At 37.7% G+C, this 17058-nt stretch overlaps 1 protein-coding gene across 2 annotated transcripts in view; it reads right to left on the bottom strand.

Annotated features, from left to right (window-relative positions):
* Window positions 1–2356: 2356 nt before the first annotated feature.
* The window catches only part of ago1 (argonaute RISC component 1), a 31709-nt gene continuing 17007 nt past the window's right edge, over window positions 2357–17058 (bottom strand). Inside the window, exons 6-19 of one of the 2 annotated variants that reach the window (XM_028469855.1) lie at window positions 15383–15517; window positions 15109–15211; window positions 14708–14855; window positions 13735–13854; window positions 13524–13646; window positions 13316–13449; window positions 11341–11525; window positions 10333–10492; window positions 10091–10181; window positions 7043–7237; window positions 6820–6954; window positions 5907–6008; window positions 5576–5775; window positions 2357–4157 (exon numbers count right to left, since the gene is read on the bottom strand). In XM_028469855.1, coding sequence (XP_028325656.1) covers window positions 4049–4157; window positions 5576–5775; window positions 5907–6008; window positions 6820–6954; window positions 7043–7237; window positions 10091–10181; window positions 10333–10492; window positions 11341–11525; window positions 13316–13449; window positions 13524–13646; window positions 13735–13854; window positions 14708–14855; window positions 15109–15211; window positions 15383–15517 — 1940 coding nt within the window. In that variant the 3' untranslated portion in view covers window positions 2357–4048. The remainder of the gene's footprint in view (window positions 4158–5575; window positions 5776–5906; window positions 6009–6819; window positions 6955–7042; window positions 7238–10090; window positions 10182–10332; window positions 10493–11340; window positions 11526–13315; window positions 13450–13523; window positions 13647–13734; window positions 13855–14707; window positions 14856–15108; window positions 15212–15382; window positions 15518–17058) is intronic. The other variant, XM_028469856.1, reaches the window with a different exon arrangement.

Here is a 17058-nt window from a genome sequence, read left to right as displayed (position 1 = left end):
TGGCTGATATCGGACCGATATCTGATATCAATATCGAATCGGGACACCCCTACTAATAATGTACATAAGATTTTCTACAATTGTAACCCAATCAAGGCTTCATTCTTGTCCATCTCTGTATATTTGGAAACAAATTTGAAAATGTAATAACATTTTTGACTGTATTGGTTTAGCTTAATGAAACTAAAATAATCCATTAATAATCATTTTGTATCCTTTAACTTAAAAATATACACTTTAACCATTGAGTACACAATGAAGTAAATAAAGTCAGTGATGAAACAGGAGTATTAAAAAACCATTTTATTTTCTTTAAAAAATAACCCTCCCCAACAGTTTCCATACTATCGCATACAGAGCCAAAATATCATGCTTCCATGTCCTTTCATTCAAATCTATGGGGAAGTGCTATGACAAGGACTGTTCTTGATCAGCGGCTTCAATATTGCTTAGTCAGACCGTGAGGCTGTGTGTGGAGAGGAGAGGAGTGGAGTAGAGTGGAGTCTCCTCCATCCCACGATTCATTTTCAGGGTGACCGCCATTACGTCTCCCCCTCTTTGCAAGGTGCTTTGAGTGGCTTCAGTGAGTGAAAAAAAAACTGCATCTGGTTTCAACAGTGCTGGGAAAAATGGCTTCCCAGACTTCTTTTTTTTTTTTTTCTTTTAGCACAGAACAAGGGCTAAAGCACTGGCCCCAAATGTGAAATACATAACAGGTTAATATATATTTATATGTACAAATCATCACCTTAGACACAACAAAGGATCAGTAAAACGGCATACAAAGGCATTTTGATTATGCAAGTTTCATAAACGTGATTTAGAAATCAGACTCATCTGATCGCTTATATTCGACCCCTCAGATGAGATTTTGAGGCGTTTTTAAGGGCAACTGAGGTGAAATCTGGAGCTGTGTCTCCGCAGTGCCTTGTACAGGATATACTCTCTGACACTAGTCACGATATTCATAGTAACAATGACAAAAATGAAACCGCAGTATTTATTTTAACCGTTACACAGTTGACTCAGAATGACTGACAGGCAGTGGCGAGCACATGGCTCCTCCTACCTCTAAGAAAAACCAGAGTAATTTGGCTCAGATAATCATCCAGTCATAGAAAATGATCACATGCAGGTTGTTTTTTTTCTGTGTAAATCTTTGAAAAGGTATGGCATATTAAATAGCAGTAGGAGACAATCCCCCGTTTGTGCCGCCCATGCACACAGAGCACCAATAAAGAATCGGCTGACACAAGGTAGGGGATTGGGGCAGGTGGGCGGAGCTAAAAGGTGATGATGGAATGAATGGGTAATGTGCTTAACTGAGGGAACTAAAAGGGTCTTGTAAGGGTCTTTAAGGAAGTGTTTTCCCAGCAGAGGTTCTCAACTCTTTCAGCCCACGACCCCCAAAATAAAGCTTGGGGGACCCCCACTGTACATGAAGGTGGTTGAACACACACATGAACATTGAATAACAGTCATGTCAACAAAATGATGGTCCATTGTTCTATGGATCTGTGATAACCAAATTTATGTATTTATTTATCTGAATAATATCCACTGTTGTCCAGGAAGTTTATTATTATTTGTGCCATAGTATATAGTCATCCTAAAGATGTAAGTCCTTGTTTTAATCAGAAATAAAATGGGTTAAAAGTGACCAAAAATGGTAAATTGGAATTTCAAAAACCACATAAATTGGTTAAAAGTTGCAAATTAGAGAGGCCAAGAAAAGACAGAAAAAGAGGTAAAAAGGGTTCAAAGTGTCCATATTGAAACGATTAGTTTAAAATGACAAATACTGGCATTGCAAATTGTGAACATGGTAAAGTTTGCAAAAATAAGCATGAACTATATGCCTCAAATTTTGATGAAGTGGCCGTAATGAGAATAATGCAGCAAAAATGCACTAAAAGGAGCAAAAATATGCCAAGAAAAAGTGACAAAAATAGGTTGAAATATGGCAAGTTCAGTGCAGTTGCACAAAAATGGTAAAAAAAAAAAACCAAATAAATAAAAAAGTGAATTTCCTGAAAAAAGTTGTCTGAAAAAATGAAACCTAAAAATGTTTCCAAAAAGAAAACAAAATTAACTTACTAGATTTATTATGAATGTATTATAACCTATTTGAGCCTATTTTTGGTTATGTTTTACATTTTTTCTGCAACTACACCAAACTTGCCATATTTCAACCTATTTTCATCACTTTTTCTTGTCATATTTTTGCTCCTTTTAATGTATTTTTGCTACCTTACTCCCATTTCTCCTTTTCTGCACATTTTTACCACTTCCAAGACATTTTCAGCACTCATAAACCCTTTCCACCACTTTTTCCACCTAATGTCACATATATTGACCCATTATTGTCACTTTTAACTTCTTTTCACCAAATTCAAGGCTTATTTTTTTTTTTTTTTTGTCAATTTAACCAATTTCACCATTTGCCATGCCCACTATTTGACAGTTTAAACTAATTGTTCCTACTAATTTGTGATGGCAACTGGCGACCCCCTCCCAGTGTCTTGTGACACCAAATGGGGTCCTGACACCAAGGTTGAGAACCCCTGTTTTAAAAGACAAATGTGTAGGCGTGCTTCTGCTATGCAGGCTAGGGACTTGTAATTGCCTGCACAGGTAAGAGTGGGAGTCATAGTGGGAGTAGTGGTGCAGCTCTGGTGTGAACAGGTGCTCAGGGTTGCTGTTGCATGGGGGGGTTGGAAGCATACAGTACACCGGGAGCTGTCCTCTTGCTTTGATGCATGTTGGAATGTGCAGAATGAAACAAAGCAAGGTCATTTGCTTTTGCAGCACTTGTGTGTTGTTCACAGACTTTGCACTCGCCTGCTTTTCTAGCTTCAGAGAGACTCCACAGCTGATTTTCACTATTGCCTTTTTGTTTTTGACAGCATCGCAAGTGTCGTTGAGAGCCGCTACAATGTAAACCGCTTCGAGTCTTTGACAAAAGACTCGCTTCACTATTCTGAAGTAAATAATAAAAAAAATTAAAAAAATCAAGAAGTACATTTTTTTGTAAAAAGTGCCTTGTATATCCTTTAAAAGAGCAGAAAACTAAAGATTATCTTCCTGTTTAAGTGCCCCTTTTCCATTGGTTGGCGTGCGTCTCTTTTGGCTGGTTAATAATGCTGGTTTAGGTGCATGGGGTGCAAGTATTTATGATACACTCTATGCAAATGGTCCCTCTAGTGTTACACTAAAGCTTGGCCTCTATGGGCTGAATCTCTAAGGGACTGGCCAACCAGCACAGAGGGTGCAGAAGGACGTCTCTCCAGTATCTATGATATGCTACACTTGCTCTCCATCTCTGCTAAAATAGAGACCAGGAGCTCTAGTCTCACATGTGCTAACTTATGTGCAGGAGGGGTGGCACCTAAACGCTAATGCTAAGTGCTAACGTACCGTACCGTACCTCGGACTCCTCCTCAAGGCCGTGTAGAAAAATAAACACAAAAAAACCCAACAATAATATACAAAGACAGTAAAAAAAAAAACAAAAAAACATGAATGTAGTTGATGACAATGTAAAAAAGGTAAGTGTGCATGCCAAAGTACTGCTGCCCATGAGGATCCCCAAACTGAGGCGCGTGGACTGCTGGCATCCGGCATTCAGATGGGGTAAGAGGCAGCATTGTGGTGGCAGTTGAAAAATGTTTTTTGTTTTTTTAGGTTTGTCACCTTTTTCTCTTCCATCTGCGTTGCATACTTACTGTACATACGTAGGAGTGTAAAAGGTAGTGTACGATATAATTACACAACAATATCAATTTTTCAAAGAGCTCAACGTAAAAAAGAGCAATACGTCATGGTAAAATAAAAGTCAACAAAATGTCTTAAACAATAATAACAATTATATGCGTTTGTGCGCGTGACAATGTAGCGTCTGCCTGTGTGGAAAAAAAAAAAACCAGACCTTTGTTTCTCACAGCTGAGCGACAGACTGGCATGTCTGGAGTGTGTGTAGTGGGAGAAAGGGATGGGGATGAGGTGGTGGTGATGGGAGGGATGGATACTGGACGACGGTGAATGCGGCTCAGGCAAAGTACATGGTCCTCAGGGTGTCGTGGTGAATCTGTACAGCTTTGGCCAACGCCTGGGGGTCCCGACCGTTACTCTGACCCGACACGTGGCTGCCCTCTCCACTGCAGAGGAAGACGGGAGAGGATTAGACACACGTGACATGTGATCGGTCATTAAAGTCCCCATTAGCGCAAAAAAAAGAAAAAGAAAAGGCAGGGCTGACGTTAAACAAATATTAAGACAGCACAATACATGACTACTTTGAACATCAGACACACTGTGATAGCTATATCTTTTTTTAACAAGATATACAGTACAATTGTGTAACTGCATTAATGTTTTCAATATTTGTGTTTTTGTATGTCCTTACAGTTTTACATTAACCTGTCAAAGAACTAGAGATTAAAGTTAACCATGAACCACAATCTCAAATATTTACCAGTGCTTAAATGTCAATGAATATGTATTATCCCTTCAATAAATACATAAATTACACTAACAAAATACATTTAATTTCTTAACTAAATTAAAGCCACTTTGAAAATTAAACACACTGTATTTGAAGTAGTTTGTTTAACTGTAATAGCTATGTTTTTTTAACAAGATATACATAATTTTATAAACATTCCTATGACTCTGCAATATTTATATGCCCTCACAGTTTTACATTAACCCTGCCAAGGAACTACAGATTAAAATTAGCCATAAGATACAATCTCAATTATTTAGTTAAAAACTCTTAAATATGTACTATCCCTTAAATAAATAAAATAAACATGATAAAGTATGTACAGTCATGGACAAAAGTATTGACACCCCTGGAATTTCTCCAAGAATTTACACCATTTCTCCCAAAAATTGTTACAATTACAAATGTTTTTGTTATACACGTGTGTATTTCCTTTATGTGCATTGAAAACGCACAAAAAAGCAGAATAAAAAAGCCAAAATGTACATAATTTTACACAAAACAAAAAAAAAAACCTTTTAAAAATGTGGTTAATTATTTTATTTCATGCATGTGTTAACAATTTAGTCCAGTCCATTTTTTTAATCATGTGTAAAATTATGTACATTTTGGCTTTTTGCCTTTAGTTTTTTGTGTTTTTTCAATGCACATAACAGAAAACACACGTGTATACCAAAAACATTTGTAATTGCAACAATTTCTGGGAAAAATTGTGTAATTTCTGGAAAAATTTGAGGGGTGCCAATACGATTAATTTTTGAAAAAATCATTTCAAATTCCCCCGCCCAAAAAAATCCAGGTTAAATTTCCAATCTTACAGCAAAACGTCAAGACAGAGTTTTGCAAATATAGATACCAAAAGTTGAAAATCGAATTGTAAAAAAAATATAAATATAAGCATTGTAAACAAATAAAATCATGAAGATCAAAGTAGTAGATATATACAATAACTGATTATACATCATATAACAAATTCAGTTTTTAGGCACAAGTTTACATCAGTAATGAACCATTGGGACAGCTGCGTAGTAAATCAATAGTGTTCCCACTCATCGTGTGTTTCTGACCAACCTGTCGTGTTCTTTGTCTACCAGGTGATAGCGGGCACGGAAGGCCACAAGGCGAGCATAGTACGCCGGCGCCGGGATGGAAACTGATCGGGTGCATCGCACGTAAGTGTGGCAAAGCTGGTAGGTTAAAATCTGCAACTCATCCGCAGTGAAGCGATTGTCGTCCCACAGAACGTAGTAATGAGACGGCCGACTGGTGCCCTGGAGCCACAGAGGGAGAGGAGCAAAGAAGATGAAGAATGAATGAATGCAAAAAAATATGAATAAATAGCAGAAAGTCAAACATATAATGTAAAATAAATAACGCTCTTCTTTGAATCTGTTACAAATACCTGTATGCCTGCATGGCTGCACAGGTAAAAGTCGAACTCAAATGGATGTGTGATGCTGGTGTCCACTGTAGTGCCTGCTGGGATGTTCCCACTCTTCCCAATCTGACGAAAAAAACAAAAACCAAACCCAATTATTTGAGGGATCCTCCACTGTTTTTACAAGTGTGACCTTTGAAATGTCCTTATTAGAAGATCTATGCCTAACAAAACACATTATGTTGCACCATATTTGTTTTTATTAACTTTTATAAAATGGGATAACACGGTCATCACACGGTCCCATTTACCTGTAAACATCTCATTGTTTTCCATCGGAGTGAAACATTCAGCCTGCTTTTTCGATCATTTAGCAGCTTTTTCTGTCAAAATGACAATTTGTGCTACTTTTGGTTGCTCAAATTTACAGGAAAAGTTAAAGATGCTGATGTTAACCTCTTTTGTTTACTGAAAGAAGATTAAAAACAGTTGTGACCGGAGAAAATCAGTGACCGCAAGGGGACAACAGTTCCAACTCTGCAGGTTCGTTGTAGACAATGAAGCAGAGAAGAAGAGCTCTCCTAAGGGACCTTAACTCCGCCCTTAAACAGTGTGCTGACATGCTCAGGTGGCTGAAGTTAGAGAGTAATCATGGACTGTTGAAGGACTCCCACCCAAAAGAACTTCTATCATCAGGGTTTGTGCATCTTCAACAGTCCGGGATTACTCGCTAACTTCAGCCACCTGAGTGTGTCAGCGCACTGTTTAACATGGAGTTAAGGCCCCTTAGGAGAGCTCTTCTTCTATGGTGCAAGATAATGCGTTTTGTTAGGCACAGATTTTCCAATAAGTACATTTCAAAGATTTTAGGCCACATTTGTAAAAACAGTGAATCCTTTAAAGTAAGGGCAGACAGATATAAAGGAAAAAAACAAACCCTTTCAGACTTGTCAGCACAGAAGAGGCGTGTATGGTGGCGTTTCTGGACCACGATGTAGGTGATTCCAGGCTGGTAATCTTTCTCCAACTTTATGCAGGCATCTCTAATGGCGAGGAGCTCATAGTGGAGAATCTAAGGGGGAGCAAAGGTACGGGTGTGAATACATTCTGGTAGTACGATCATTAAAGAAATCATTGTGTTTCAGTGAGACTGCTTATACCTGAGGCAGCTGTCCCTCAGGAACACCGTCTCTGTAGAAAATGATCCTCGTGGGCTTGAACCGGGTCGACTTGTAGAACTGAATGAGCAACTCTCGCACCATGTACGATAAATCTTCAATGATTTCCTGCCTGGGTCTCTGAACACGTACGGTGGCACAGTAGCGGCTGGGGTGGGCATCCATACTGCCTACCACCTAAAAGAAAATAATAACTATTAACTATAACAATTAACATTGCGACTAAATTACCATTTGTTTGTTTGTTTTTTAAAAATTCTATTCATTACACATTTTTGGCACTCAATTAATCAGTACAGTAGTAATTATGTGTAGAAAAAAAGAAAAAAAAGAAAAATCTCAATAACTAACAATGATAGTAATAGTAGAAATAATAGCAACAATAGTGTTAAACAAATGGTCAAGCAGAGCAAAGCAATAGATAATGGATTCCCATAGGATCAAAGAAAAGAGTTTGCATATATACTGTATAGGCATAAATAAAGTAAAGAAAATTTACAAAATAAATTGAAACACACAAAATAGAATTGAACACAGCAAACCAATATTTAAGACTTAAAATAAATAAACAAATAATTACAAAATTAAAAGCAAAATAATAATAAAGAAATAAGAAAATAAAAAATAAATTAAATTAAAGAAAATTACAGAAAATTAAATTAAATTAAATTAAATTAAAGATATAAAATAGAATAAAATAAAACAAGAGTTGGGATAGGGCGGATGGCATACTATTGCGATTATTTAAAAACTAAAGAAAAGCTAGTTTTTAATAAGTGCATAAGCTTGTTTCAAATTAACATTCACAAATGTTTAGGAATATCAATTTCTGTCAGCAATAATATATTTTGTCATGTAGACAATAGCACCCCCTGGAGGCAACAGATAGAAGTGTCGCAGGCCCGACTCCAACCTGTTATTCTCCGCACTTCCTTTCATCCTCCTAAGAAACAATCGTCCCCTTTCACCTATTATTCCCTTCCAGCTGGATGATGGAGACGGACTCTCTGCTCTGCCTGCTTTTCTCTCAGTGACTCAATCATTTGTCATAATTGCTTAGCAACAACACAGCCAACCAGAGGCGTGCTGAGGTCAATGATGGATGTCGATGGTTGACGTCATTTCCTTCTTAAATGTGAGTCAGTGATGAGCCATTTGTTTTCCTCTATCCCTATGTGCGAAGGTTTTTCCTTTTTCATTTCAGCCTCATTAATAGAGTTTCACGACAGAAAAACCCAAACAAAAGTGGATGTTTGATTATAATGTCTGCCAAAGTAAGAAATTAGAAAAAAAATTAAATTATATGTATTTTATCTTAAAGTCTTTTAAATTGTTTGCCTTTCTTTGCTGTTTGGTGTTCTGTGTATAAAAAGCAAAGTCATCAGCAGTTTGATGCTTCTATATCAACCAAGAAGGTTTTTTGGGGGTAAATCTTAATTCAAAGAATTCAGTGTGAACCTTTTACTAAAAAAAAAAAAAAAAAAAAAAAAACAGGTTGTATTTTAGAGATTTTAATGTTTCATACCCACAACTTTGTGGGAACCATGGCTCATGACTGCACTGCACCCCAGTGTACAAAAAATTAATAAAGATACAAGGAATGTCATGAAAATTATCTTGACTAAATTATACAGCCTAACCTCCACACCAGACATGGACAACTGGTAGCCCGAGGGCCACACATGGACCTTGGTCTAATTTTGTGTAGCGCCCAAAGTAGCAAAATGACTCCAGAAATAAACAATATGATAGAAAAATACATAAAATAACAGCAAAAATACACAAAAGTGACTCGTAGCACACAACAACAAAATAAACAAAACAACAACAATGACTCAAACACACAAGCCATATGCCATGAAGCTAGATAATTATATCCTGGATTAATCTCTGTTAGCGACATTCCGTCAGAGAGAAGCTGTCCTACAAAGGTCGATAACAACAAGCTAATTTAAGCCAAGTGTAATTTAAGCCTCTGTATGTGCACGTTCACATGAAAGAGATTGCAGCGTCTGACCAATCATTGGAGAACATGGCAGAGCGACTATCTTTACAATAGAGGAACAGCTTATGATCTTAAATAAATATAATGAATTCAAATCCATGATGACAGCAAAGATCAACAGTGTTTTATACTTGCTCAGATCTGGTCCACTACATAACCTGGTCCCAACCACATTATGAATAATTAAAATCCATAACTCAGACCAAAAACAACACTGTTGTTACAGAAAAGACAGGAATGAAAGAACCCAGGTACTGTTAATGCATAAAAGTGTGAGATTATTTATGATATTAATCCATTGGATGATAAACAGACAGTGCTCAGTTTCGTTTTATTACAGCACACACATTTTTCTATTCAAGTAGACATATTTATCACACACACTAGGATGACTGGGATGACACATCAGCTGACTATAGATCAGTCCATCAGATATAAATCTATATTTTTCCTAAAGGATGTCATTGGTAAATTAAAGGATTGCATTGATGTCTAAATATTCTCTCTCCTGTCAGCTGTCTGATCAGATCCACACATCATCTTTTATTGGACAGCTTGCTTTCTAAGACAACTGATTGGTCAGGAGGCGGGACTTTAGCACTCGCTCAGATCCTAGCCAGAGCAAAACCTACTCCCGACCAGGGTAGTCGTTCAGCATAAGTTACCATGGTGATTTAGCTCTGTAAGACATTAGAGAGCTTCGTAGTCCAGCACACGCTGATTAAATCCTGGAAGTTAGCGCGATAAGAGGTAATCTAGATTTGGAACATAGGTCCAGAAAGATACAACATGAATACACCAAACAACATAAATACACAGAAATGAGACACACATTTACTAAACAACAATAAAAACAAACTAAAATGTTTCTTCTTTCCTGTATTAATGCTCAGATTGGTCATTAATTTGGCCCTCGGATCAGATAAATGCTGTGATAAATGTAGCCCTTCTCCGCTCTACACTTTTGGGAAAATCAACTGGAGGTCAGCTCTCATCATGAAATGACAATGATTTGTGAGACTCACAGCAGTAATGGAAGGTTTCTTTCCATCTCCAGCTGGAGGGTGAGTGACGTCTGCTCCCAGGAAGATGACAGGCTGCTGAAACACTGCTGACCTGCAGCACCAATGGGAGGAGGAGATGTAAATAAATAAGACTTTATCATCAAGGCATTCTTGTAAGCACAAGAAAAAACTAAACACATGAGACGGGGATTAACTTTACTTTAACTGTGTAAAAGAAAGAAAAGGCTAGAAGTGTAGCTCACCGTTGATGAGGCACTAGGATGTTATTGATGCCTCCCAGCTTCACGTTGATTTTGAGGCAGAGGTTGGAGAGAGTCTGAGGAGATGTTTTCACCACGTTCTTCACCTGAACGCACTGTGTGGCCATACCAAGGAGAGTGTCCCCCACACGCTTCACCTCAGCTGTGAAAGGACATGGTGGAAAGATGGTTAGCAACTCTATTAATGCAGATTTGTCTCTTAACCCTCCTATTATCCTATTTGACCCCATTCAATGTTAATCATTGAAAAAAAAAGTTGACTATTTTTTTGCTTCATATTTCAAGACGTTTTCATAGTTGATGGGTCAATTAGACCCCAAGCTGTTTTAGCTGTGTAAAACGTGTCTGTCTGTGTGGGACCGTACATCCATACATACTTTTGAGTTGAACCATGACATGGAGGGGGTTCCTCACTGTGCTTTATGTGTATTACAATCTGCACGCTCTCTCTCTCTCTCTCTTGAAAATGTCCTCTATGAAAAGGTTTACAGTCAATGCGATTTTGGAACAGCTCTTTCACAGTGAAAGTGATGTAGAGGAGAATGTGTCTGAGACAGAGGACTTTATAGTGAATAACCCCAAATATGTTACAAGAATGGAGATAAAAATAAGTAAATAAATATATTTCTGAGAGGAAAGGGAGGGTCACCAACATCAATGAGTATGGTTAATTCTGTGAGAGTCATGAATGTGAACCCCAAATTAGAAAAGATTTGGATGAAAGGTTTTTTAACATACACCAACTCTAAAACTGAAAGTTTGACCTGGTGGTGGCGCTGCAGGAAAGGTCATGTCATCACCACAACCAATAGGGTTCATACTCTTATGTCATTAATTCGAGAAGATTTGGATAACCTTGTCTGTAGTGGTAACATTTCAGAGCATGGAGGATGCAGCGAGACGTTTAATGTTAACCCATCCACTAGGAACGAGTGTATCATAGTGTATCATGTTTTTCCTGTAATAGTAATCTATTGGAGAAGAACGTACCATAAACTGGAGTCTTTCCCGGCAGTATGACGATGATGAGCTGAAGTCCAGAGTAGGTGTTCTTCAGGTGTCTGAACATTGGCTCCACGCTGTCCGCCCCCTGCGCGTATTTACAGAAGCACGGTTGTCCCTGAATGGGCATCCCAGCGTCCTTGGAGATTTTGCGAAGCTGGTCAGTGAAGTTCCTGAAGTGATACAACGTTAAGAACGTTCAGGTTTTTACAAACGCTTTCAAGTTAAACCAACTTTTGTTTTGAAGCAGGACAATTTGTCTTAAACATCAAACTTTTTCTATTAAATATGAAAACAGATATTCTTTTCAAAATTGATTCTATGCACTAAGGGTGTAAGAATAAATCGATTCGCCGATATTTTGGGATTTTTCACCTGGAGATTATCTTATTGTTCCAAATTAAGTCCACATCAATCCTTTTAATCATGTTTTTATAAAAAAATTTAATTAATTGCACTAACATATGCAAAGAATTTAAGAACTTAACAGAATCAGAATCTGTTGTAGAGGTAAAAGTTAAAGTTGAAATTGAAGTACTAATCTGAGCGTTAACACAGCAAAGAACAAAGAGTTCTGATTGTAATTTTTTGTGTTGTTGTCTTGCGCATTTTACGCATTGTCCTTTTATGTATTTTCCTTTCTGGGTTAGGGTTCCTGTCATATTGTGTATTTGTGTTATCATGTTTGTTAGTACTGTGGGTTTGCTGAGTCATTTTTTTTTTGTTTTGTTTTTTGAGTCACTTTGTGTATTTTTGTTGTCGTTTTGTGTTATTTGGAGTCATTTTGTGTATTACTCAGTGATGTGCAGTCAGGGTCGGCAGTGCCTACCCAAGGGTGAATTGATATTTTGATTGTTTTAATTGTAGTTTATTTTTCAATTTCCGATAGCCAACAATACCTACAAGTTTGAAAATGTCACAATTTTCTGCTTTTCATTGTTAAAATGACTGAACACCGCTATTTCCTGGTACGGCAGAGACGCTGCACAAGTCACTCTCACTCCTGTGCTATATTAGTAAGGCAGGAGGAGGCCACACCCTCTCTCGAAGGCAAACTGCTGCTCTGCCTTTGGCCCTCAGATCAGTGTATGGATGTGCTTGAGCATGTGCAGTCAGTTCCCCAATATGAAACCATTTACATAAAAAAGCAGCTCGCTACGCTGCCTTTGGACGTAACTGTGCTATGCTAAATGCTATACGTACGTTCACAGTGCATTAGTGAATTGATACAGTGCGGTCGCTGCTACGTTCTCTAGCGAGTGGGCGGGATAACGCTACAAGCAGGATGACAGCACTAGAGACAATAAAAAAAGATGGGAGACCAACACCTGAGCTACCAGACCTTCAGCAAAGGAAAGGTCAGAAAATGTTTCGTACTTTCCACAGTGAATGGTACAAAAGGTTGGTGCTGTTGTTGTCATTTTCTCTGTGTTTCAGTGTTTCCAACACAAACAACGAATGTGCTGCCGTGTCATGAGATATATCTTGTTGGGAGAGTATGGAGGCTGCTAATATTTGTATAATTGTTTAAGTTTCTTTAATGGTGTTTTACGATCTTGATTTTGTTAGATTAACACTTGCCAGCAGAAACATATGAAATTGTCATTGGTGTTGACATTGGTGGCCTCGATTTGCAACGCCCTGCCTACCCAACCCTAGTGCTCACGACACGTTACTGGTATTACTGTTGTCTTTTTGTAGTGATTTTGGGTGTTTTTGGTGCATATTCTGTGTTTTTCTACAGTATTTTCCTGCAATGTTGTAATTCTTTTTTTTAATGTACTTTTGCTTTTGTTTTGTGTGTTTTTATGTCATTTTGTACATTTACTTTTGGGGCCACAGAAAATTAGGCCTGGGGCCACGTCTCCATATCTGTTGTAGATGGAAACAGTTAAAATAAAAATGAAGCTTGCTTACCCCAAATGACCCATTTCCACTGCTTTTACTGCCCTTTTCTACTTACTTGAGAACTTCTTCTCTGCACTGCTTCTGAGGTGCAAAACAAGCGATGGCCCACACTTTGATCTCAATGCCGTTATAAAACTGCTTCCCTCTCATGTCCCACACTCCCTGGTTGGGTGTGGCTATGGCACGATTCTGTGGGGGAGAGAACCAGGATTTATATACAAACTGCAACACACACATGGGTAACTTTTACCTAAATACCTTACCCGTCCTCCGTACTGCAGAATGGGAGCTGGCAGTACTCTGCCCGTCACCTCCGCCATGTCGTCTTTCACTTTGATCCCAAATTCCTGGATGTACGGGTCCAGATTGAAGTTGGCGTTCTTCATCTGTGAGGATTAAATGTTTTGTGTCACACATCCTGCCGTGCATTCGTAAAAGTAATCCACATTCGCTTTTTCCATCTCAACATCTCACCAGCCTGCTGATCTCCTCCTGTCGGTCGGGTGCTGAGCGAGCGGTGGCTTTGATCATTGTGGACGTCTGATTATCCGTCAGCTTCTTGATGCATCGTTGGCCCGCTACAATGTTACACACCTGATAGAAATGCATGCGTTTGAACAAGGCTTAAAAGTTCTTCCACATGCTAGATATAAATAATAAGGCTCCAGTTGTCCAAAAGATGTATTCTGGATCAAAACCATCCAGATATTGAAATCTGTTTTTTTTGCTATCCAGGATCACGTAATCCGTCTTAATTTTATCATAGTTGTTCAAATCAAAAATGGATCTGGATTAGTTTGATCCAGATCCAAACATTTTAGGATTACAAAATTTGGATAATGAGTGTTTTAAATTAGTCAGCATATCACACTGAAGGCTACTGTGTGTGTAAAAATAGATCAATAAATAATACATAAATAAAATAAAAACACCTTTAATAATATAAATAAATGTACTGTGTATCTACTGCATGATAAATGTAATTAGAATTTAATTTAAATCACATTTTATTCATGAAATTTACCCTAAATCCAGAAAACTGTTGGGATCAGAATAATCCGGATTTTTAGGATTAGAGTTATCTAAAAAGTTTTGATCAACATAAACTGAGGGTTTGATCCGGATTAAAACCAAGATTGGATTACGTGATCTAGGCAAGGCAAGACAAATCAAATTTATTTGTAGGGCGCAATTCATACACAAGCTAATTCAATGTGCTTTACATGATTAAAAAGTACAACAAGAAAACATTTAATAATCAATAAGAACATTAAATCAGCAGTAAAAGCATTAAAAATGTAATTTAATCCAATCCCACAATCTGATTTTAGTTCTGAACAACCCATTCTCCATATTTGGTCTAATCCTTTATGCAAAATCTGATCAGATTACCTTTTGAAGAACTAACCCAAGACCATAAAAAGTAAGAGTTTGGACGTGTCCTCACCTCTAGGGGCAGATAGGTGTGCTTTTGCTCCTGCCCCACCTGAAGGCAAGGCAGGTGGGGGTATTTGAGTTGTAAGTTGTACTTCTGCTTAAAGTACTGGGCCACGGTACATTCAACTGTTTGTCCACTTTCAAGCTGGAGGGGAAACCTGGGGGGAGAAAAGAAGTAAAGGCATTAATATCAGGAACGTACAGCAGTCATAAGTATTATAAACATCCAAAGATAAAGAGAAAATCTAGAGTTCTTTGCATATTGAAAGGTTTTCACACAGAAAAAGGAGGAAAAACCTCACTTCTCTTAAACAATTCACCAACTTTCTGATCAAATCCTGACAGCACAGACAGAACTCTAATCTAACTTTTTATTTTTGAGCCAGAATAAAGCATGTTAGCAGCACTTACGTTTGGTGGCTGGCAGGACGCCTGGTGACATTGCATACACGGTATTTTCTCTTCATTTGGCCGCAGTGGGTCACCTCCACCTTTAGGCCTGTGAGACGGAAAACTGGGTAAATGATCAACAACACACAAGCGCTGAGTTTAAAACACACATAAAGGAATAAGAAATGTATGTATTTGTTTTTTGTGTTCTAAAAAAGACAACTTAAAGACAATTTGCTGCTTGTTTTCTTGATTAATGTTAAATGTGACACTCCCACATGATTGAGTGGCCTACCTTTGATCTCCTTGGTGAATCGGACCCTTTGTGAGTCGGTCAGGGTCTTTGGTTGCTCGTCAATATTACGAATGTCCAAAACCTCACACATAAACTCGATTACAGGCTGGGCTTTGTAGAACGCTGTTGCTGACACTAGAGGGAGACAGAGGACAGTAACAAGTTGATGTGTGTAATGTGCACGATGTGTGTAATGTGCACTATGTGCTGTATTCACAAAGTTTCCAAAGGCTAAAAGTAGCTCTTCGTGACGTCATTCTAAGAAAAAATATTACAATTCCTCAAATTTTAAGTTTTTTTCAAATTTTTACTTAGAAAGATAAAAGTCATTCACAAAGCATCTTAGGCCCTAAGGTGAAAAACTGTTAGGAGGAGTGAGAAGGACTTTTAAGAAGCCTAAGAAGCTAGTCCCTCCAATCTCCTTTCCTATCCACTTTTACTTAACCCCAGGATGCCATGATAAGGAGTGTTCCAATTCTCTAAAAGCTAAGGAAAGGAGGCTCAATGGTTCCTTTAAAACCTCATTTAGCCTTGGAAACACCGATGCATCCTTTAGCAAAGGAGACCAGATGATGCTGACCCATAATTCCTTGCGGCGACAACAATTAAAGGGACACGCTCATCCAAGTCTGAAAGACTGAAAAGGGATGCAGATCATGTAAATGATCAAAGCAATAATATGCTTTGAACAGAATAATCTAAAACCCATATCTTATGATATGAAAGTAATATTATCAGATTAGAACTGACATAAAACAGAGCACTGCAAAGAAAAAGGGATCTAAGACATTTTTAGCCACATTATGTTTTATTCAACATATCTCATTCATCTAGGAATGCTTTGTGCAGTTGTGCAACATATGTAGGCCTATATCTTGCATAAATGTAACAATTTCAGAAAATCATCCATTTTTTGGATTAATGTTGATTTCTGAGTGGAAGGTGAGTGTGAGCAACCATTCACCATGTGACGTTCTTTTAGTTTCACTTTTGTTCCTCGTAGCCTGGTAGCCTCTTTTCCTTTGATTTACATTCAAACCTTGTGATATTTAAGATTATATCAGCGGTAACATAGGGTGTACATGACGAAAAAATAAAAATTGGAAACTAGAATATAAATCGACCAGCAGTCAGGAGCCTCCATGTATGGTCACAAATTGCACATTAGCAGATGTAAGACCACCCATGGTTACAGATTATTATTATTATTTATTGTTGTTATTATTATGATATAATATTGTTCCTAAACAGGATAGGTAGCATTCAGAGACAAATTCCACTGCAGGGCTACATTGTATATGACATTACATCAGTGGTTCCAAACTTTTTTGATGTCTCCAGAGACTTTATTCTTTCTTTCTAGAAATAGATTTTGATAATATTTGTTGTTGCCAGGATTAGTGACAATATGTACACTTCAGATATTTTTAATATGCATTTTATTCAAACTACATGTATATTTGAGAAAGTAAAAGTATAGAATACAGTTGTTTAAGTTTGTGTTGTGTGGGTGTGAAGTTAAAAAAATACATTTTTAAAAATACATTTTCATTCAGTATTTTTTCATTATTATTATAAATTATTAAACATTTTAGGGGGCCCCATTTGAATTCCAGGTGACCCCGAGGTTGAAAAACACTCAATGATGTTTTTTAAGTGTGCAGCGGTAGGGGGTA

Source organism: Gouania willdenowi, chromosome 16, assembly GCF_900634775.1.
Source record: "Gouania willdenowi chromosome 16, fGouWil2.1, whole genome shotgun sequence".
Classification (NCBI taxonomy): Eukaryota; Metazoa; Chordata; class Actinopteri; order Blenniiformes; family Gobiesocidae; genus Gouania; species Gouania willdenowi.
This window is presented reverse-complemented; position numbering and strand designations above follow the sequence as displayed.